We start from the raw sequence: 23923 nt of genomic DNA, 5'->3' as shown, positions 1-23923 counted from the left end.
GCATTGCAACTGATCCCACTGATTGTACAAAGGCACAAAACTTTAATTGGTACTGAAAAATATAGTAATGCACTTTAAGATTAAATGAGACTTTTAAAGAAAGGAATTTTTAAACCACTTACACATACGCATATAAAATCGAAATGTAATCCCTGCGTACACCTTACAAACTAAGGAGAGTGATTTTAAATGTGTAATGAAGAAAGTGTTCGCCTGTCCTGTAAATCTGTAAACTTCATACATGAAACATACATACACATACAATACATACTGAAAATTTATGGAGTTGTATGAACAGTAGAATTCCATCACACAACTTTTGTTTTGAAGCTGCTGACTAACATTAAAGTGCACATTTTTTAAATCACCACAGTAAGGATTCATCTTCACAGAGCTGTATTCTTTCAATGCAAACAGTATCTAAGGCAGCATTTTAAAGGTACCGAAATACCGAAACTTGTTGCAAACACACCAAGCACGAAGGTTTTCCGTGCATCTCTGTAAATAAATAGGACGTGGTCCATTTTTCTTTGAAAATTCTACACTCCTTATCTACTTTTCTCCGTTTGGATAACGACATTTTGGCTAATGAGGGTGTAGCGGAGAGGTAGAGACCAAGGTATTAACAACGTCGTAACAAGCAGCAGATGGCGCATTGATACCGTCTGCTGTTTTCAGTCTGTCTCAGTGATGCGGCTTGTCTTCTACTCTGATGGAAAGAGTGCGCCCCTTAGCGGATAATCCATGAATTGCAGCGAATTAAAAATATTAATTCCATGTCTTTTATGCATTTTTTCCACTTTCAAATTATCCTGCGGGCCTGATCGAACCTCCTTGGGGGCCGGTTCCGGCCCGCGGGCCGTATGTTTGACACCCCTGTTCTAGATAGATTCTTTGTTTCTAAGAGTGTATAGTATGAGTAGAGAAAGGTGTTGTTGCGCATTAATGAACATGTTTAGGGTAGTGACTGGAAACCACCGATATGCTCTCTGGCTAATCAGAAAGAAGAGGAAGTGGTGCCAAGAGTAGTTGAAACTGTTGATACATATTTGTCATGATGAGCACAATACAATGTCTTAATCTGGGTCAAAGGGTTTGTGTCAATTTCAATAGAAAACTACTGACGCACATCATTTTATGGACGTGGGAGGAGTTTTGCTGCTTTATGAAAGAGTGCTTCTCCACTCCAGAGACACGTATTCCACTGTTGCGTCTTTGGTGTTAAACAATTGAACTTCACTCTGAGTCTTGACTCTTAAACAGGTTTATTGCATATTGAATCAGACATATCAGTTTACTTCAATTACTATCTTCTATAGCCATCCTTAACACTGAGGCCTGCATATCGTTGTATGTAATTACACAATGTCCCTAAATAACTCATCTTGCTATATGAGGAAATATTTGAGTGCTAAATTATTATTTTGACCAAATAATGAACAAAACATATATATTTTTTTTGTTCCTATATTCTGAAACAGTTGCTTAATCAGTTATAAAGTCTAGTTAAACAAGCATGGTATGGGTTTGTTGTCCCCCACGATGGAATTGGGGAGGGGACTACGGATCTGTCTCTGTCCGTCCGTCCGTATGTTTGTTTGTAAGTTAGTAACACATGATATCTCAGACAGCACTGGTAAGATTTTGACAAAGCTTGGGTGAATGATTCGTCTTGCCATAGAGATCCAACATTTTACAAAATTACACTGATTGCTCCAAGGTGGGAGTTATGGTATTTAACTGCAATTTGTTAGTAACACAGAATAAGTCAATTGGCCCAGGAGGCGGTGCATCATTCGTGGGGGACGACATGTTAACTGTTGCCTTGTTTTCACATGGTTGACTTCAGCCTCCTATTGTTCTGTTTTGAATTCAAAAGTATGATGTTAGTATGATGTTTAATGTGAGGTGAGTAGACTTTTGAGTGTAGTGTTTTACATCAAGCTGTCTCTTCATCTTGAATACTGTTACGTTCCCCAGTTTTTGTGTTGTTGGTTTATGTATATGTATATTTCAGGAAATGGCTTCCTGGATTCCCCCAAGCAGCTGATTGGTCAGCCCCAGTGCAGATTGGAGCTCTGATCCCGCCCTCTCGTTAGGGGATACAGCTGTCAGCAATTACAAACTCCTTCTGCAGCTTTATAAGCCAGTGTTCCTTTGTTAGGCAGAGAGAGCTTCTTTGATGTCCTGTGTTGCTCAGGGAGAGCGTCTTGGTATGTCCTGTGTTGTTGTTGTTGTTGTTGTTGTTGTTGTTGTTGTTGTTGTTGTTGTTGTTGTTGTTGTTGTTGTTGTTGTTGTTGTTGTTGTTGTTGTTGTTGTTGCTGTTGTTGTTGTTGTTGTTGCTGTTGTTGTTGTTGTTGTTGTTGTTGTTGTTGTTGTTGTTGTTGTTGTTGTTGTTGTTGTTGTTGTTGTTGTTGGTCTGTATTGTAAAGTATCATTGAAATTGTTCACTTTACTTTATTATGTCCTGTGTTGTTGTTGTTGTTGTTGTTGTTGGTGGTGGTGGTCTGTATTTTGTAGCTGGTTCTGCAGACGTATGTCAAAAGGACTGTTTTTGATCATTGAAATTGTTCACTTTACTTTATTATTCAGTCATGTTTTAGGTGTTACCTGACTAAATCTGAGGGTTAGTTTTAATTGGACAGGTACTTTAAAAGTTTGACAGACCCTGTTCTATATTAGACAGTGTCATAATATATTGATGCATACCTGTGAATACTAAAGCCTGTGTTAATGAATATTGTTATATTTTAATTAATAAAATGTAATCTTTATTCTTTCAGATTTCAAAGCGGTAACTTTGTTTGGAAAAGTGAGTTCCAGCACCATAAATGCCTCATATTCTGAAGTGGAATCTAACATTCATATTCTTTGTAATTATAGCAAGATCAGAATACATTTTTAGAAGTGCATAGAGATGTGCTCAGCAGGAGGTGCTGGGAGTAGGAGACGGACTCTGTGGCTTTGAATGTCTGAATCAGCTCCTTTGAGTTGGAGGCTTCATAAATTGATCTGTACAAATTTGTATTTCAGGTGACGTGCACACATGGCAACCACACTGCATTTGATCGGTGGTGGAGGAGGCAGTTCATTTGAATTCCACGGCATGGACAACGGTGCCACCCTCAAGAAGATCGGAGTGGCGGTGGGAGGCTCGCAGGTGATAGCTGTGCGGGCGGAGCTGACCGACGGGAAAGTAGCGACTTTTGGAGATGCGAACACTTTCAATGAGTTTGAGTTCAACCTCGGCGAGCGCATCACCAAGCTGTCTCTGTGGGGTAACGGCGCCGGCACACGTCTGGGTGCCATCAAGTTCATGACGAGTCAGAACCGGCAGTTCTTTGAAAAAATGACCAGCTGGGAATTGAAGACTGAGTACACCATAGATGTGGGGTCCGGAATCTGCCTGGGGCTGCAGGGCAGGTCTGGCTCGGACATCGACTGCATGGGCTTCCTCTTCATCAAAACCATCAAGCTTTCCGTAATGACTGACATGGAGTATCCCACCCTGTCCCTCTTCAAACCCCAGGTGTGTGTAGACAGCTCAGGAATACTCTACCGATGCTCTAACATTAAGGGGGCTGTCCACTTTAAAACATGTAATCCAATATGGGGGTCGACATTCATCAGGCATCATTTCTAGGACGGTCATGCCTTATGTTTAATTGGCCTTGGTCAGTAAAATAGCCCCAACACCTTTTTAAAAATGATTTTTACCTTTACTCATACGCATCAGTCCACGATAGCAAGCACACACCTGTTATTAATGTTGGCTTTCTAAAAATCTATATCCATTATTAAATTGTCTTTGTCTTGTTTGAACAACTTGTATCTTTGTGTTTTTAGGTGACCCCAGAAAATGTGAAATCCGTGTCTCACCAGAACGACACCTCCTTGGTTCTAGAAAAGTCCCTTACATACAGCAAGACCCTGACCAAGACTTCCTCCTGGTCCGTCAGCAACAAAATGGAGTCCACCTTTAATGTATCGGTCAAAGCGGGGATCCCAGATCTGGTCGAGGTGTCATCAGGGTTCAGCTTGACCGTAGGAGTGGAGGATTTCACCAGCCTGCACAAGACAGAGACCATAACAGAATCGGGTACCATCACCGTGAAGATCCCGCCAGGGAAGACCATGGATGTTGAGATCACAATGGGGAAAGCAAATATCGACCTCGACTACAGGGCCACAGTAAAAGTCACCTGCATGAATGGCAGTCAGCTGCTCTTCCCATCCAATGGCATCTACACTGGTGTGACTTACACTTCAGTGAGGATGTCCACAAAGGAGAGATGAGTCAAGTGTGACTTTATGAATAAAAAGTGCAGTGATAGAAATTGAGACCATTACTGATTCTTTGTGTGCCTTTTCTGTTATTATGATAATCTTTGAGTGATTCTAATTGAACCCAGTTCTTTGTCTCAGAGGATATAACAATAGGAGGCGTGCATCTCCACCCCGCTGATCCTCAACACTGGGGCCCCACAAGGGTGCGTTCTGAGCCCTCTCCTGTACTCCCTGTTCACCCACGACTGCGTGGCCATGCACGCCTCCAACTCAATCATCAAGTTTGCGGATGACACTACAGTGGTAGGCTTGATTACCAACAACGACGAGACGGCCTACAGGGAGGAGGTGAGGGCCCTCGGAGTGTGGTGTCAGGAAAATAACCTCACACTCAACGTCAACAAAACAAAGGAGATGATTGTGGACTTCAGGAAACAGCAGAGGGAGCACCCCCCTATCCACATCGACGGGTCAGTAGTGGAGTAGGTGGAAAGTTTTAAGTTCCTCGGTGTACACATCACGGACAAACTGAATTGGTCCACCCACACAGACAGCGTTGTGAAGAAGGCGCAGCAGCGCCTCTTCAACCTCAGGAGGCTGAAGAAATTCGGCTTGTCACCAAAAGCACTCACAAACTTCTACAGATGCACAATCGAGAGCATCCTGTCGGACTGTATCACCGCCTGGTACGGCAACTGCTCCGCCCACAACCGTAAGGCTCTCCAGAGGGTAGTGAGGTCTGCAGAACGCATCACCGGGGGCAAACTACCTGCCCTCCAGGACACCTACACCACCCGATGTCACAGGAAGGCCATAAAGATCATCAAGGACAACAACCACCCAAGCCACTGCCTGTTCACCCCGCTATCATCCAGAAGGCGAGGTCAGTACAGGTGCATCAAAGCAGGGACCGAGAGACTGAAAAACAGCTTCTATCTCAAGGCCATCAGACTGTTAAACAGCCACCACTAACATTTAGCGGCCGCTGCCAACATACTGACTCAACTCCAGCCACTTTAAAAATGGGAATTGATGGAAACTATGTTAAAATGTACCACTAGCCACTTTAAACAATGCCACTTAATATAATGTTTACATACCCTACATTACCCATCTCATATGTATATACTGTACTCTATATCATCTACTGCATCTTGCCATCTTTATGTAATACATGTACCACTAGCCACTTTAAACTATGCCACTTTATGTTTACATACCCTACAGTACTCATCTCATATGTATATACCGTACTCTATACCATCTACTGCATCTTGCCATGCCGTTCTGTACCACCACTCATTCATATATCTTTATGTACATATTCTTTATCCCTTTACACTTGTGTGTGTGTATAAGGTAGTAGTTGTGGAATTGTTAGGTTAGATTACTTGTTGGTTATTACTGCATTGTCGGAACTAGAAGCACAAGCATTTCGCTACACTCGCATTAACATCTGCTAACCATGTGTATGTGACTAATAAAATTTGATTTGATTTGATTTGATTAGGTGGGTCTTTCCTACAATCTGGTGCCTATTGTGTCCAATGACATGTTTGGGAGAAGGGGGAAGCATTTTCACTTTTGGCAGAATTATTGAACAACATTAATTTAAAGATGTTTATGGTTAGATCCCCATTTACCATAAACACGATGTTATGTAACTTGATTTCATAAAAAAATCTGTCTTGTGTGTTTGCCATATCTCCTGTATAGTTTCGACTTCCATCGGACATTAAATCAAATTCGCAAATATTGGAATTAACATTACATTGAGTTCTCTTTAACAAATTCTTTATGATTAACACATGCAGTCACTCAAACACACGCACGTTCACGTTACACACACCACATCTGTTAACAGACTCATATGATGAACAATTTAAATATTTCACCCTAACCCAAAAGACGTGTAAATATTGGACTATACATTGTGTAGAATCCAAGCAGCATCTCAGCTGCATATCAGTTACAACTAACAGCATTTTTGTTGTAGTGCTAGTAACTATGGTCCAGCAGTTAGCCTAGTGGTGAGAGTGTAAACAACATGAAATACTTCAAATGAATATTCGATAAGCTCTAAACATGCAAATCCTGGAATTAATGAAATTACCTTTTGACACTGCAGCACCTGGGGGAATACACTGAACAACAATATAAATCACCATGTAAAGTGTTGGTCCCACTGCAGCACCTGGGGGAATACACTGAACAACAATATAAATCACCATGTAAAGTGTTGGTCCCACTGCAGCACCTGGGGGAATACACTGAACAACAATATAAATCACCATGTAAAGTGTTGGTCCCACTGCAGCACCTGGGGGATACTCGGAACAATAATATAAATCACCATGTAAAGTGTTGGTCCCACTGCAGCACCTGGGGGAATACACTGAACAATAATATAAATCACCATGTAAAGTGTTGGTCCCACTGCAGCACCTGGGGGAATACACTGAACAATAATATAAATCACCATGTAAAGTGTTGGTCCCACTGCAGCACCTGGGGGAATACACTGAACAATAATATAAATCACCATGTAAAGTGTTGGTCCCACTGCAGCACCTGGGGGAATACACTGAACAATAATATAAATCACCATGTAAAGTGTTGGTCCCACTGCAGCACCTGGGGGAATACACTGAACAATAATATAAATCACCATGTAAAGTGTTGGTCCCACTGCAGCACCTGGGGGAATACACTGAACAATAATATAAATCACCATGTAAAGTGTTGGTCCCACTGCAGCACCTGGGGGAATACACTGAACAATACTATAAATCACCATGTAAAGTGTTGGTCCCACTGCATCACCTGGGGGAATACACTGAACAATACTATAAATCACCATGTAAAGTGTTGGTCCCACTGCAGCACCTGGGGGAATACACTGAACAATAATATAAATCACCATGTAAAGTGTTGGTCCCACTGCATCACCTGGGGGAATACACTGAACAATAATATAAATCACCATGTAAAGTATTGGTCCCACTGCAGCACCTGGGGGAATACACTGAACAATACTATAAATCACCATGTAAAGTGTTGGTCCCACTGCAGCACCTGGGGGAATACACTGAACAATAATATAAATCACCATGTAAAGTGTTGGTCCCACTGCAGCACCTGGGGAATACACTGAACAATAATATAAATCAACATGTAAAGTGTTGGTCCCACTGCAGCACCTGGGGGAATACACTGAACACTAATATATATCACCATGTAAAGTGTTGGTCCCACTGCATCACCTGGGGGAATACACTGAACAATAATATAAATCACCATGTAAAGTGTTGGTCCCACTGCATCACCTGGGGAATACACTGAACATAATATAAATCACCATGTAAAGTGTTGGTCCCACTGCAGCACCTGGGGGAATACACTGAACAATAATATAAATCACCATGTAAAGTGTTGGTCCCACTGCATCACCTGGGGAATACACTGAACATAATATAAATCACCATGTAAAGTGTTGGTCCCACTGCAGCACCTGGGGGAATACACTGAACAATAATATATATCACCATGTAAAGTGTTGGTCCCACTGCAGCACCTGGGGGAATACACTGAACAATAATATAAATCACCATGTAAAGTGTTGGTCCCACTGCAGCACCTGGGGAATACACTGAACAATAATATATATCACCATGTAAAGTGTTGGTCCCACTGCATCACCTGGGGAATACACTGAACATAATATAAATCACCATGTAAAGTGTTGGTCCCACTGCATCACCTGGGGAATACACTGAACATAATATAAATCACCATGTAAAGTGTTGGTCCCACTGCATCACCTGGGGAATACACTGAACATAATATATATCACCATGTAAAGTGTTGGTCCCACTGCAGCACCTGGGGGAATACACTGAACAATAATATAAATCACCATGTAAAGTGTTGGTCCCACTGCAGCACCTGGGGGAATACACTGAACAATACTATAAATCACCATGTAAAGTGTTGGTCCCACTGCATCACCTGGGGGAATACACTGAACAATACTATATATCACCATGTAAAGTGTTGGTCCCACTGCAGCACCTGGGGGAATACACTGAACAATAATATATATCACCATGTAAAGTGTTGGTCCCACTGCATCACCTGGGGGAATACACTGAACAATAATATAAATCACCATGTAAAGTGTTGGTCCCACTGCAGCACCTGGGGGAATACACTGAACAATAATATAAATCACCATGTAAAGTGTTGGTCCCACTGCAGCACCTGGGGGAATACACTGAACAATAATATAAATCACCATGTAAAGTGTTGGTCCCACTGCAGCACCTGGGGAATACACTGAACAATAATATATATCACCATGTAAAGTGTTGGTCCCACTGCATCACCTGGGGGAATACACTGAACAATACTATAAATCACCATGTAAAGTGTTGGTCCCACTGCATCACCTGGGGGAATACACTGAACAATACTATAAATCACCATGTAAAGTGTTGGTCCCACTGCATCACCTGGGGGAATACACTGAACAATAATATATATCACCATGTAAAGTGTTGGTCCCACTGCAGCACCTGGGGGAATACACTGAACAATAATATAAATCACCATGTAAAGTGTTGGTCCCACTGCATCACCTGGGGGAATACACTGAACAATACTATAAATCACCATGTAAAGTGTTGGTCCCACTGCATCACCTGGGGGAATACACTGAACAATAATATATATCACCATGTAAAATGTTGGTCCCACTGCAGCACCTGGGGGAATACACTGAACAATAATATAAATCACCATGTAAAGTGTTGGTCCCACTGCATCACCTGGGGGAATACACTGAACAATAATATAAATCACCATGTAAAATGTTGGTCCCACTGCATCACCTGGGGGAATACACTGAACAATAATATATATCACCATGTAAAGTGTTGGTCCCACTGCAGCACCTGGGGAATACACTGAACACTAATATATATCACCATGTAAAGTGTTGGTCCCACTGCAGCACCTGGGGGAATACACTGAACACTAATATATATCACCATGTAAAGTGTGGGTCCCACTGCATCACCTGGGGAATACACTGAACAATAATATAAATCACCATGTAAAGTGTTGGTCCCACTGCATCACCTGGGGGAATACACTGAACAATAATATATATCACCATGTAAAGTGTGGGTCCCACTGCATCACCTGGGGAATACACTGAACAATAATATAAATCACCATGTAAAGTGTTGGTCCCACTGCATCACCTGGGGGAATACACTGAACAATAATATAAATCACCATGTAAAGTGTTGGTCCCACTGCATCACCTGGGGGAATACACTGAACAATAATATATATCACCATGTAAAGTGTTGGTCCCACTGCAGCACCTGGGGGAATACACTGAACAATAATATAAATCACCATGTAAAGTGTTGGTCCCACTGCATCACCTGGGGGAATACACTGAACAATAATATAAATCACCATGTAAAGTGTTGGTCCCACTGCATCACCTGGGGGAATACACTGAACAATAATATAAATCACCATGTAAAGTGTTGGTCCCACTGCATCACCTGGGGGAATACACTGAACAATAATATAAATCACCATGTAAAGTGTTGGTCCCACTGCATCACCTGGGGGAATACACTGAACAATAATATATATCACCATGTAAAGTGTTGGTCCCACTGCAGCACCTGGGGGAATACACTGAACAATAATATAAATCACCATGTAAAGTGTTGGTCCCACTGCAGCACCTGGGGGAAAACACTGAACAATAATATATATCACCATGTAAAGTATTGGTCCCACTGCAGCACCTGGGGGAATACACTGAACAATAATATAAATCACCATGTAAAGTGTTGGTCCCACTGCAGCACCTGGGGGAATACACTGAACAATAATATAAATCACCATGTAAAGTGTTGGTCCCACTGCAGCACCTGGGGGAATACACTGAACAATAATATATATCACCATGTAAAGTGTTGGTCCCACTGCAGCACCTGGGGGAATACACTGAACAATAATATAAATCACCATGTAAAGTGTTGGTCCCACTGCAGCACCTGGGGAATACACTGAACAATAATATAAATCACCATGTAAAGTGTTGGTCCCACTGCATCACCTGGGGGAATACACTGAACAATAATATAAATCACCATGTAAAGTGTTGGTCCCACTGCAGCACCTGGGGAATACACTGAACAATAATATAAATCACCATGTAAAGTGTTGGTCCCACTGCATCACCTGGGGGAATACACTGAACAATAATATAAATCACCATGTAAAGTGTTGGTCCCACTGCATCACCTGGGGGAATACACTGAACAATAATATAAATCACCATGTAAAGTGTTGGTCCCACTGCAGCACCTGGGGGAATACACTGAACAATAATATAAATCACCATGTAAAGTGTTGGTCCCACTGCAGCACCTGGGGGAATACACTGAACAATAATATAAATCACCATGTAAAGTGTTGGTCCCACTGCAGCACCTGGGGGAATACACTGAACAATAATATAAATCACCATGTAAAGTGTTGGTCCCACTGCAGCACCTGGGGGAATACACTGAACAATAATATAAATCACCATGTAAAGTGTTGGTCCCACTGCAGCACCTGGGGGAATACACTGAACAATAATATAAATCACCATGTAAAGTGTTGGTCCCACTGCAGCACCTGGGGGAATACACTGAACAATAATATAAATCACCATGTAAAGTGTTGGTCCCACTGCATCACCTGGGGAATACACTGAACAATAATATAAATCAATATGTAAAGTGTTGGTCCCACTGCATCACCTGGGGGAATACACTGAACAATAATATATATCACCATGTAAAGTATTGGTCCCACTGCAGCACCTGGGGGAATACACTGAACAATAATATAAATCACCATGTAAAGTGTTGGTCCCACTGCAGCACCTGGGGGAATACACTGAACAATAATATATATCACCATGTAAAGTATTGGTCCCACTGCAGCACCTGGGGGAAAACACTGAACAATAATATATATCACCATGTAAAGTATTGGTCCCACTGCAGCACCTGGGGGAATACACTGAACAATAATATATATCACCATGTAAAGTATTGGTCCCACTGCAGCACCTGGGGGAATACACTGAACAATAATATATATCACCATGTAAAGTATTGGTCCCACTGCAGCACCTGGGGGAATACACTGAACAATAATATAAATCACCATGTAAAGTGTTGGTCCCACTGCAGCACCTGGGGGAAAACACTGAACAATAATATAAATCACCATGTAAAGTGTTGGTCCCACTGCAGCACCTGGGGGAATACACTGAACAATAATATAAATCACCATGTAAAGTATTGGTCCCACTGCATCACCTGGGGGAATACACTGAACAATAATATATATCACCATGTAAAGTGTTGGTCCCACTGCAGCACCTGGGGGAATACACTGAACAATAATATAAATCACCATGTAAAGTATTGGTCCCACTGCAGCACCTGGGGGAATACACTGAACAATAATATAAATCACCATGTAAAGTGTTGGTCCCACTGCAGCACCTGGGGGAATACACTGAACAATAATATAAATCACCATGTAAAGTGTTGGTCCCACTGCAGCACCTGGGGGAATACACTGAACAATAATATAAATCACCATGTAAAGTGTTGGTCCCACTGCAGCACCTGGGGGAATACACTGAACAATAATATAAATCACCATGTAAAGTGTTGGTCCCACTGCATCACCTGGGGAATACACTGAACAATAATATAAATCACCATGTAAAGTGTTGGTCCCACTGCAGCACCTGGGGAATACACTGAACAATAATATAAATCACCATGTAAAGTGTTGGTCCCACTGCAGCACCTGGGGGAATACACTGAACAATACTATAAATCACCATGTAAAGTGTTGGTCCCACTGCAGCACCTGGGGGAATACACTGAACAATAATATAAATCACCATGTAAAGTGTTGGTCCCACTGCAGCACCTGGGGGAATACACTGAACAATAATATAAATCACCATGTAAAGTGTTGGTCCCACTGCATCACCTGGGGGAATACACTGAACAATAATATAAATCACCATGTAAAGTGTTGGTCCCACTGCAGCACCTGGGGGAATACACTGAACAATAATATAAATCACCATGTAAAGTGTTGGTCCCACTGCATCACCTGGGGGAATACACTGAACAATACTATATATCACCATGTAAAGTGTTGGTCCCACTGCATCACCTGGGGGAATACACTGAACAATAATATAAATCACCATGTAAAGTGTTGGTCCCACTGCATCACCTGGGGGAATACACTGAACAATAATATAAATCACCATGTAAAGTGTTGGTCCCACTGCAGCACCTGGGGGAATACACTGAACAATAATTTATATCACCATGTAAAGTGTTGGTCCCACTGCAGCACCTGGGGGAATACACTGAACAATAATATAAATCACCATGTAAAGTGTTGGTCCCACTGCAGCACCTGGGGGAATACACTGAACAATAATATAAATCACCATGTAAAGTGTTGGTCCCACTGCAGCACCTGGGGGAATACACTGAACAATAATATAAATCACCATGTAAAGTGTTGGTCCCACTGCATCACCTGGGGGAATACACTGAACAATAATATAAATCACCATGTAAAGTGTTGGTCCCACTGCAGCACCTGGGGGAATACACTGAACAATAATTTATATCACCATGTAAAGTGTTGGTCCCACTGCAGCACCTGGGGGAATACACTGAACAATAATATAAATCACCATGTAAAGTGTTGGTCCCACTGCAGCACCTGGGGGAATACACTGAACAATAATATAAATCACCATGTAAAGTGTTGGTCCCACTGCAGCACCTGGGGGAATACACTGAACAATAATATAAATCACCATGTAAAGTGTTGGTCCCACTGCATCACCTGGGGAAATACACTGAACAATAATATAAATCACCATGTAAAGTGTTGGTCCCACTGCAGCACCTGGGGGAATACACTGAACAATAATATAAATCACCATGTAAAGTGTTGGTCCCACTGCAGCACCTGGGGGAATACACTGAACAATAATATAAATCACCATGTAAAGTGTTGGTCCCACTGCAGCACCTGGGGGAATACACTGAACAATAATATAAATCACCATGTAAAGTGTTGGTCCCACTGCATCACCTGGGGAAATACACTGAACAATAATATAAATCACCATGTAAAGTGTTGGTCCCACTGCAGCACCTGGGGGAATACACTGAACAATAATATAAATCACCATGTAAAGTGTTGGTCCCACTGCAGCACCTGGGGGAATACACTGAACAATAATATAAATCACCATGTAAAGTGTTGGTCCCACTGCAGCACCTGGGGGAATACACTGAACAATACTATAAATCACCATGTAAAGTGTTGGTCCCACTGCAGCACCTGGGGGAATACACTGAACAATAATATAAATCACCATGTAAAGTGTTGGTCCCACTGCAGCACCTGGGGAATACACTGAACAATAATATAAATCACCATGTAAAGTGTTGGTCCCACTGCAGCACCTGGGGAATACACTGAACAATAATATAAATCACCATGTAAAGTGTTGGTCCCACTGCATCACCTGGGGGAATACACTGAACAATACTATAAATCACCATGTAAAGTGTTGGTCCCACTGCATCACCTGGGGGAATACACTGAACAATAATATAAATCACCATGTAAAGTATTGGTCCCACTGCATCACCTGGGGGAATACACTGAACAATAATATATATCACCATGTAAAGTGTTGGTCCCACTGCAGCACCTGGGGGAATACACTGAACAATAATATAAATCACCATGTAAAGTGTTGGTCCCACTGCATCACCTGGGGGAATACACTGAACAATAATATAAATCACCATGTAAAGTGTTGGTCCCACTGCATCACCTGGGGGAATACACTGAACAATAATATATATCACCATGTAAAGTGTTGTTCCCACTGCAGCACCTGGGGGAATACACTGAACAATAATATAAATCACCATGTAAAGTGTTGGTCCCACTGCAGCACCTGGGGGAATACACTGAACAATAATATATATCACCATGTAAAGTGTTGGTCCCACTGCAGCACCTGGGGGAATACACTGAACAATAATATAAATCACCATGTAAAGTGTTGGTCCCACTGCAGCACCTGGGGGAATACACTGAACAATATTATATATCACCATGTAAAGTGTTGGTCCCACTGCAGCACCTGGGGGAATACACTGAACAATAATATAAATCACCATGTAAAGTGTTGGTCCCACTGCAGCACCTGGGGGAATACACTGAACAATATTATATATCACCATGTAAAGTGTTGGTCCCACTGCAGCACCTGGGGGAATACACTGAACAATAATATAAATCACCATGTAAAGTGTTGGTCCCACTGCAGCACCTGGGGGAATACACTGAACAATAATATAAATCACCATGTAAAGTGTTGGTCCCACTGCATCACCTGGGGGAATACACTGAACAATAATATAAATCACCATGTAAAGTGTTGGTCCCACTGCAGCACCTGGGGGAATACACTGAACAATAATATAAATCACCATGTAAAGTGTTGGTCCCACTGCAGCACCTGGGGGAATACACTGAACAATAATATAAATCACCATGTAAAGTGTTGGTCCCACTGCAGCACCTGGGGGAAAACACTGAACAATAATATAAATCACCATGTAAAGTGTTGGTCCCACTGCATCACCTGGGGGAATACACTGAACAATAATATAAATCACCATGTAAAGTGTTGGTCCCACTGCATCACCTGGGGGAATACACTGAACAATAATATAAATCACCATGTAAAGTGTTGGTCCCACTGCAGCACCTGGGGGAATACACTGAACAATAATATAAATCACCATGTAAAATGTTGGTCCCACTGCATCACCTGGGGAATACACTGAACAATAATATAAATCACCATGTAAAATGTTGGTCCCACTGCAGCACCTGGGGGAATACACTGAACAATAATATATATCACCATGTAAAGTATTGGTCCCACTGCATCACCTGGGGGAAAACACTGAACAATAATATATATCACCATGTAAAGTGTTGGTCCCACTGCAGCACCTGGGGGAATACACTGAACAATAATATAAATCACCATGTAAAGTGTTGGTCCCACTGCAGCACCTGGGGGAATACACTGAACAATAATATAAATCACCATGTAAAGTGTTGGTCCCACTGCAGCACCTGGGGGAATACACTGAACAATAATATAAATCACCATGTAAAGTGTTGGTCCCACTGCAGCACCTGGGGGAATACACTGAACAATAATATAAATCACCATGTAAAGTGTTGGTCCCACTGCAGCACCTGGGGAATACACTGAACAATAATATAAATCACCATGTAAAGTGTTGGTCCCATGTTTAATGACCTGAAATAAAACATCCCCAAAAAGTATTTCTCTCAAATGTCGCTGTTTTGCATTTTCCCTTTGCCAAGATAATCCATCCACCTGACAGGTGTAGCATATCAAGAATCTGATTAAACAGCATGATCATTACACAGGTGAACCTTGTGCTGGGGAATATAAATGGCCACTCTAAAATGTGCAGAATACAATGCCACAGACATATGAAGTTGAGGAAGAGTGCCATTGGCATGCTGAACACAGGAATGTTCACGAGAGCTGTTGCCAGGGAATTTAATGTATATTTTTCTGCCATGTCGTTTTAGAAAATAGGTCACCACTTCCAACCAGCCTCACAACCGCAGACCATGTCTATGGTGTCATGTGGTTATGCGGTTTGTTGATGTCAATGTTGTGAACAGAGTTCCCCATGGTGGCGGCGCGATTATGTCATGAGCAGGCATGAACTAGGGACAACAAGTACAACTGCACTTCATCGATGGCAATTTGAATGCACAGAGATAAAGTGATGAGATCCTGAGGTCCATTGTCGTGCCATTCATCCGCCCACATCAACTCACATTTCAGCATTCGAGTTCCCGAGGGGAGCAGCGGTCTCGGGCACTGCATGTCAGTGCAAGAGGCGTCACTATAGTCCCTGGTTCGAATCCAGGCTGTATCACATCCGGCCGTGATTGGGAGTCCTATAGGGCGGTGCACAATTGGCCCAGCATCGTCTGGGTTAGGCCGTCATTGTAAATAAGAATTTAACTGTTCTTAACTGACTTGCCTAGTAAAATAAAGGGTTAATAAAAAATAAATACAAAATGAAAATGCATGTTGCAAGCATCTGTACACAATTCCTGGCATCTAAAAATGTTCCTGTTCTTCCATGGCCTGCATACCCACCAGACATGTCACCCATTGTGCATGTTTGGGATGCTCTGGATTGACATGTACAACAGCGTGTTCCAGCCAATATCCATTAACTTCGCATAGCCGTTGAAGAGTGGGAAAACAGGTCACAATCAACAGCCTGATCAACTTTATGTGAAGGAGATACTTCGCACTACATGAGGCAAATGGTGGTCACACCAGATACTGACTGGTTTTCTGATCCACTCCCCTACCTTTTTTATTATGTGTCTTTGACCAACAGATGCATATCTGTATTCCCAGTCAAGTGAAATCTATAGATTTGCCTTTTCCCACATGTGTTATGTTGCAGCTGTAATGAATACTCAGGGAGAAAAAGGTGTAGATTCACACATAGAGCGTGGCAGGTGTTTATTTCGCCTTCACAGAAGTTAGGATAGTGGTCGCAGGCAATGGTCATACACAGGTAGGCAAACAGGCAGGTGAATCAAAACTAGGATTGAAGGCTATAACTGGTTCTCACAAACAAGCTGGGAAAAGGCTTAGTAGAGTCAAAACGAACAATACCTCACAAAGGCACAAACAGAATGAACTGAACTAAATAAGGAGCTGATGAGACCAGGTCAGTAACGAACACAGGTGAAATCAATGAACAAAAATGAAAAACAGGGCTACGTTCAAGAATACAAAGAAACAGAGCTACGTTCAAGGAGACAACGAAACAGAACACAATGTTGACTAAGAAAATAAATACAGAACCTTACAGCAGCCTTGTTCTAAAATGTATTCAATTATTTTTTACCTCATCAGGAGGGCTATGACTTAAGATACCTGGCATCGAAGGAGAAGGAATAGGCTGGCGGAGGACAATACCATAATGACAAAGCGAGAACAGGTTTTTTGTTTTTTGAAATGTTTGCAAATTATAATAAATAAAAAAAACTGAAATAGCTCATTTACGTAAGCATTCAGACCCTTTGCTATGAGTGTCGAAATTGAGCTCAGTTGCATCCTGTTTCAATCATCCTTGAGATGTTTCTACAACTTGGAGTCACCATGTGAGAAATTCAATTGATTGGACATGATGTGGAAAGGCACATACCTGTGTAAACACGGTCCCACAGTTGACAGTGCATGTCAGAGCAAAAACCAAGCCATGAGGTCGAAGGAATTGTCCGTAGACCTCCGAGACAGGATTGTGTCGAGGCACAGATCTGGAGAAGGGTACCAACATATTTCTGCAGCATTGAAGGTCCCCAAGGACACAGTGGCCTCTTAAATGGAAGAAGTTTGGAACCACCAAGACTCTACCAAGAGCTGGTCGCCAGGCCAAACTGATCAATCAGGAGAGAAGGGCCTTGGTCAGAGAGGTGACAAGATTCTCTGGTCTGATGAAACCAAGATTGAACTCTTTGGCCTGAATGTCAAGCGTCACGTCTGGAGCAAACCTGGCACCATCGAAAAGGTGAAGCATGGTGGTGACAGCATCATGATGTGGGAATATTTTTCAGCAGCAAGGACTAGGAGACTAGTCAGGATCGAGGGAAAGATGAACAGAGCAAAGTACAGAGAGATCCTTGATGAAAACCTGCTTGAGGACGCTCAGGACCTCAGACTGGGGCAAAGGTTCACAATCCAAAAGTACAACAACCCTAAGCACACAGCCAAGACAATGCTGGAGTGGCTTTGGGACAAGGATCAGAATGTCCTTGAGTGGCCCAGCCAGAGCCTGGTCTTGAATCCGATCGAACATCTCTAGAGAGACATGAAAATAGCTGTGTAGCGACTCTCTCCAACCAACCTGACAGAGCTTGAGAAGAATGGGAGAAACTCCCCAAATGCATGAGTGCCAAGCTTGTAGCAAGAAGATTCGAGGCTGTAATCGCCGCCAAAGGTGCTTCAACAAAATACTGAGTAAAGGGTCTGGATACTTATGTAAATGTAATATTTCAGTTTTCTGCCATAATTTCTAAAAAGCAATTTTTCTTAGTAATTATGGGGTATTGTTTGTAAAAAAAAAAGTATTTAATCAATTTTAGAATAAGGCTGTAACGTAACGTGAAAAAGTCAAGGGGTCTGAATACTTTCCGAATGCACTGTATATTATCTATTGTGTGTGTGAAAAGTAACACATACACTGAGTGCACATAACATTAAGAACACCTGCTCTTTCCGTGACACAGACTTACCAGGTGAATCCAGGTGAAAGCTATGATCCCTTATTGATGTCACTTGTTAAATCCACTTCAATCAGTGTAGATGAAGGGGAGACAGGCTAAAGAAGGATTTTTAAGCCTTGAGACAATTAAGACATGGATTTTGTACGTGTGCCATTCAGAGGGTGAATGGGCAAGACAAAATATTTAAGTGCCTTTGAACAGGGTATGGTAGTAGGTGCCAGGCACACCGGTATGTGTCAAGAATTGCAACACTGCTGGGTTTTTCATGCTCAACAGTTTCCCGTGTGTGTCAAGAATGGTCCACCATCGAAACGACATTCAGCCATCTTGACACAACTGTGGGAAGCATTGGAGTCAACATTAGCCAGCAACCCTATGGAACGCTTTTGACACCTTGTAGACACCTTGTGTTCTCATTTACAAATGCGACCTGGCCAAGATAAAGCAATGCAGTGCGACAAAAACAACATCATAGAGTTACACATGGGATAAACACATGTACAGTCAATAACACAATAGTAAAATCTATGTACAGTGTGTGCAAATGTAATAAGGTTAATAGGCCATATTGGCGAAAATTTGGAAATTAAACGCTGGAGTTAAAGATGTGCAGATGAAAGCAGAGGTACTGGGCAGAGGTACTGGGGTGCAAAAGAGCAAAAAATAAATGACAGTATGGGGATGAGGTAGTTGGGTGTGCTATTTACAGATGGGCTGTGTACAGGTACAGTGATTGGTAAGCTGCACTGACAGCTGATGCTTACAGTTAGTGAGGGAGATATGGTGTGGGGGCTGTGCTTTGGCAAAGTGGGTGGGGTTATATCCTTCCTGTTTGGCCCTGTCCGGGGGTATCATCGGATGGGGCCACAGTGTCTCCTGACACCTCCTGTCTCAGCCTCCAGTATTTATGCTGCAGTAGTTCATGTGTCGGGGGGCTAGGGTTAGTTTGTTATATCTGGAGTACTTCTCCTGTCTTATCCGGTGTCCTGTGTGAATTTAAGTATGCTCTCTCTAATTCTCTCTTTCTCTCTTTCTTTCTCTCACTCGGAGGACCTGAGTCCTAGGACCATGCCTCAGGACTACCTGGCATGATGACTCCTTGCTGTGCCTAGTCCACCTGTCCGTGCTGCTGCTCCAGTTTCAATTGTTCTGCCTGCGGCTATGGAACCCTGACCTGTTCACCGGACGTGCTACCTGTCCCAGACCTGCTGTTTTCAACTCTCTAGAGACCGCAGGAGCGGTAGAGATACTCTTAATGATCGGCTATGAAAAGCCAACTGACATTTACTCGTGAGGTGCTGACTTGCTGCACCCTCGACAACTACTGTGGTTATTATTATTTGACCATGCTGGTCATTTATGGACATTTTAACATCTTGGCCATGTTCTGTTATAATCTCCACCCGGCACAGCCAGAAGAGGACTGGCCACCCCCCATAGCCTGGTTCCTCTCTAGGTTTCTTCCTAGGTTTTGGCCTTACTAGGGAGTTTTTCCTAGCCACCGTGCTTCTACACCTGCATTGCTTGCTGTTTGGGGTTTTAGGCTGGGTTTCTGTACAGCACTTTGAGATATCAGCTGATGTAAGAAGGGCTATATAAATACATTTGATGTGATTTCATTTGATATAAGTCTCCAGCTTCAGTAATTTTTGCAATTCTTTCCAGTCATGGGCAGCAGAGAACTGGAAGGAAACGCGGCCAAAAGAGGTGTTGGCTTTGGGGATGACCAGTGAAATATACCTGCTGGAGCACGTGCTACAGGTGGGTGTTGCTATGGTGACCAGTGAGCTGAGATAAGGCGGGGCTTTACCTAGCAAAGACTTATAGATGACCTGGAGCCAGTGGGTTTGGCGACAAATATGTAGCGAGGGCCAGCCAATGAGAGCATACAGGTCACAGTGGTAGTATATGGGGCTTTAGTGACAAAACAGATGGCACTGTGATAGGCTACATCCAGTTTGCTGAGTAGAGTGTTGGAGACTATTTTGTAAATGACATCGCAGAAGTCAATGATGGTAGGATAGTCAGTTTTATGAGGGTATGTTTGGCAGTATGAGTGAAGGAGGAAGCCAATTCTACCTTTCATTTTGGATTGGAGATGTTTAATGTGAGTCTGGAAAGAGACTTAAAATTTTTACCAGACACCTAGGTATTTGAGGGCAGCGATCGGTTGAAGAGCATTCATTTAGTTTTACTTGCATTTAAGAGCAGTTGGAGGCCACGGAAGGAGAGTTGTATGGCATTGAAGCTCGTCTGGAGGTTAGTTAACACATTGTCCTAAGAAGGGCCAGAAGTATACAGAATGGTGTCGTTTGCGTAGAGGTGGATCAGAGAATCACCAGCAGCAAGAGCGACATCATTGATGTATACAGAGAAAAGAGTCGGCCCGAGAATTGAACCCTGTGGCACCCGCATAGAGATTGCTAGAGGTCCGGAAAACAGGCTTTCCGATTTGACACACTGAACTCTGTATGAGAAGTAATTGGTGATTAGGCGAGGCAGTCATTTGAGAAACCAAGGCTGTGGAGTCTGCCGATACGAATGTGGTGATTGACAGAGTCGAAAGCCTTGACCAGGTCGATGAATAAAGCTGCACAGTTTTGTCTCTTATCGATGGCGGTTATGATTTCATTTAGGACCTTGAGCGTGGCTGAGGTGCACCCATGACCAGCTCGGAAACCAGGTAGCCTAGCGGAGAAGGTACGGTGGGATTCGAAATGGTCAGTGATCTGTTTGTTAACTTGGCTTTCGAAGACCTTAGAAAGACAGGGTAGGATAGATATAGGTCTGTAACAGTTTGTGTCTAGAGTGTCACCCCTTTTGAAGAGCTGGATGACTGCGGCAGCTTTCCAATCTTTGGGGATCTCAGACGATACAAAAGAGAAGCTGTTGACCGGGGTAGGGCTGGCCAGGTGGAAAGCATGGCCAGCCGTAGAAAAATACTTTTTGAAATTCTCAATTATCGTGGATTTATCGGTGGTGACAGTGTTTCCTAGCCTCAGTGCAGTGGGCAGCTGGGTGCTATTATTCTCCATGGACTTCACAGTGTCCCAGAACATTTTGGAGTTTGTGCTGCAGGATGCAAATTTCTGTTTGAAAAAGCAAGCCTTTGTTTTCCTAACTGCCTGTGAATATTAGTTCCTAACTTCCGTGAAAAGTTCCACATCGCGGGGGCTATTCGATGCTACTGCAGTACGCCACAGCATGTTTTTGTGCTGGTCAAGGGCAGTCAGTTCTGGAGTGAACCATATCTGTTCCTGGTTCTACATTTTATTGAATGGGGAATGCTTATTTAAGATGGTGAGAAAAGCACTTTTAAAAAGCAACCAGGCATCCTCTACTGACGGAATGAGGTCAATATCCTTCCAGGACACCCGAGCCAGGTCGATTAGAAAGGCCTGCTCGCTGAAGTGTTTTAGGGAGTGTTTGACAGTGATGATGGGTGGTCATTTGACCGCAGACCCATTATTGACACAGACAATGAGGCAGTGATCGCTGAGATCCTGGTTGAAGAGAGCAGAGGTGTATTTGGATGGCAGGTTGGTTAGGATGATATCTTTGAGAGTGCCCGTGTTTACAGATTTGGGGTTGTACCTGGTAGGTTAATTGATAATTCATTGATAATTTGTGTGAGATTGAGGGCATCAAGCTTAGATTGTAGGACGGCCGGGGTGTTAAGAACAAATTCTTATTTTCAATGACGGCCTAGTAACAATGGGTTAACTGCCTTGTTCAGGGGCAGAACAACAGATTTGTAGCTTGTCAGCTTGGGGATTCAAACTTGCATCCTTCCGGTTACTAGTCCATCGCTCTAACCACTAGGCTACCCTGCCTAACTGTGCCTTAAAATCAAAAATAAATTACTGACAGTGTCACCAACAAAGAACCCCCACACCATTAATCACACCGCCTCCTCCATGCTTCACGGTGGGAACCATACATGCGGATATCAATTTGAGTCAATTGGAGGTGTACCTGTGGATGTATTTCAAGGCCTACCTTCAAACTCAGTGCCTCTTTGCTTGACATCATGGGAAAATCAAAAGAAATCAGCCAAGACCTCAGAAAAACAATTGTAGACCTCCACAAGTCTGGTTCATCCTTGGGAGCAATTTCCAAACGGCTGAAAGTACCACGTTCATCTGTACAAACAATAGCACGCAAGTATAAACACCATGGGACCACGCAGCTGTCATACCGCTCAGGAAGGAGACGCGTTCTGTGTCCTAGAGATGAATGTACTTTGGTGCAAAAAGTGCAAATCAATCCCAGAACAACAGCAAAGGACCTTGTGGAGATGCTGGAGGAACCAGGTACAAAAGTATCTATATCCACAGTAAATGAGACCTATATCGACATAACCTGAAAGGCCGCTCAGCAAGGAAGAAGCCACTGCTCCAAAACCGCCATAAAAACCCAGTCTACGGTTTGCAACTGCACATGGAGAAAAGTCCTCTGGTCTGATGAAACAAAAATAGAATTGTTTGGCCATAATGACCATCGTTATGTTTGGAGGAAAAAGGGGGAGCCTTGCAAGCCGAAGAACACCATCCCAAACATGAAGCACGGGGGTGGCAGCATCATGTTGTGGGGGTGCTTTGCTGCAGGAGGGATTGGTGCACTTCACAAAATATATGGCATCATGAGGGATGAAAATGATGTGGATATATTGAGGCAACATCTCAAGACATCAGTCAGGATGTTAAAGCTTGGTCGCAAATGGGTCTTCCAAATGAACAATGACCCCAAGCATACTTCCAAAGTTGTGGCAAAATGGCTTAAGTACAACAAAGTCAAGGTATTGGAGTGGCCATCACAAAGCTCTGACCTCAATCCCATAGAACATTTGTGGGCAGAAATTTAAAAAGCAAGGAGGCCTACAAACCTGACTCAGTTACACCAGCTCTGTCAGGAGGAATGGGCCAAAATTCCCCCAACTTATTGTGGGAAGCTTGTGGATGGCTACCCGAAACGTTTGACCGAAGTTCAACAATTTAAAGGCAATGCTACCAAATACTAACTGAGTGTATGTAAACTTCTGACTCACTGGGAATGTGATGAAAGAAATTAAAGCTGAAATTAATAATTCTCTCTACTATTATTCTGACAT

At 42.8% G+C, this 23923-nt stretch overlaps 2 protein-coding genes across 3 annotated transcripts in view; one reads left to right on the top strand and one right to left on the bottom strand.

The window, feature by feature from the left end:
• LOC139543080 (aerolysin-like protein) overlaps window positions 1-23923 on the bottom strand; it is a 75437-nt gene that overhangs the window by 13300 nt on the left and 38214 nt on the right. The gene's annotated exons all lie outside the window — the stretch shown is intronic.
• Window positions 2168-4341, top strand: LOC139543083 (aerolysin-like protein). The gene is made up of 3 exons (XM_071349236.1): window positions 2168-2213; window positions 2998-3529; window positions 3847-4341. The coding sequence occupies exons 2-3, from the start codon at window positions 3047-3049 to the stop codon at window positions 4294-4296; spliced, it is 933 nt and encodes a 310-aa protein (XP_071205337.1). The 5' UTR covers window positions 2168-2213; window positions 2998-3046; the 3' UTR covers window positions 4297-4341.

Source organism: Salvelinus alpinus, chromosome 17 (assembly GCF_045679555.1).
Source record: "Salvelinus alpinus chromosome 17, SLU_Salpinus.1, whole genome shotgun sequence".
NCBI classification, from domain to species: Eukaryota; Metazoa; Chordata; class Actinopteri; order Salmoniformes; family Salmonidae; genus Salvelinus; species Salvelinus alpinus.
Note: the sequence above shows the minus strand (reverse complement) of the source record. Positions and strands in the feature narration are given on the sequence as shown.

Coding starts and splice junctions, on each gene's coding strand:
- LOC139543083 (XM_071349236.1), top strand. CDS start 3,047: ATGGCAACCACACTGCATTTGATCGGTGGTGGAGGAGGCAGTTCATTT. Junction 3,530..3,846: donor TGTCCCTCTTCAAACCCCAG/GTGTGTGTAGAC, acceptor TTGTGTTTTTAG/GTGACCCCAGAAAATGTGAA.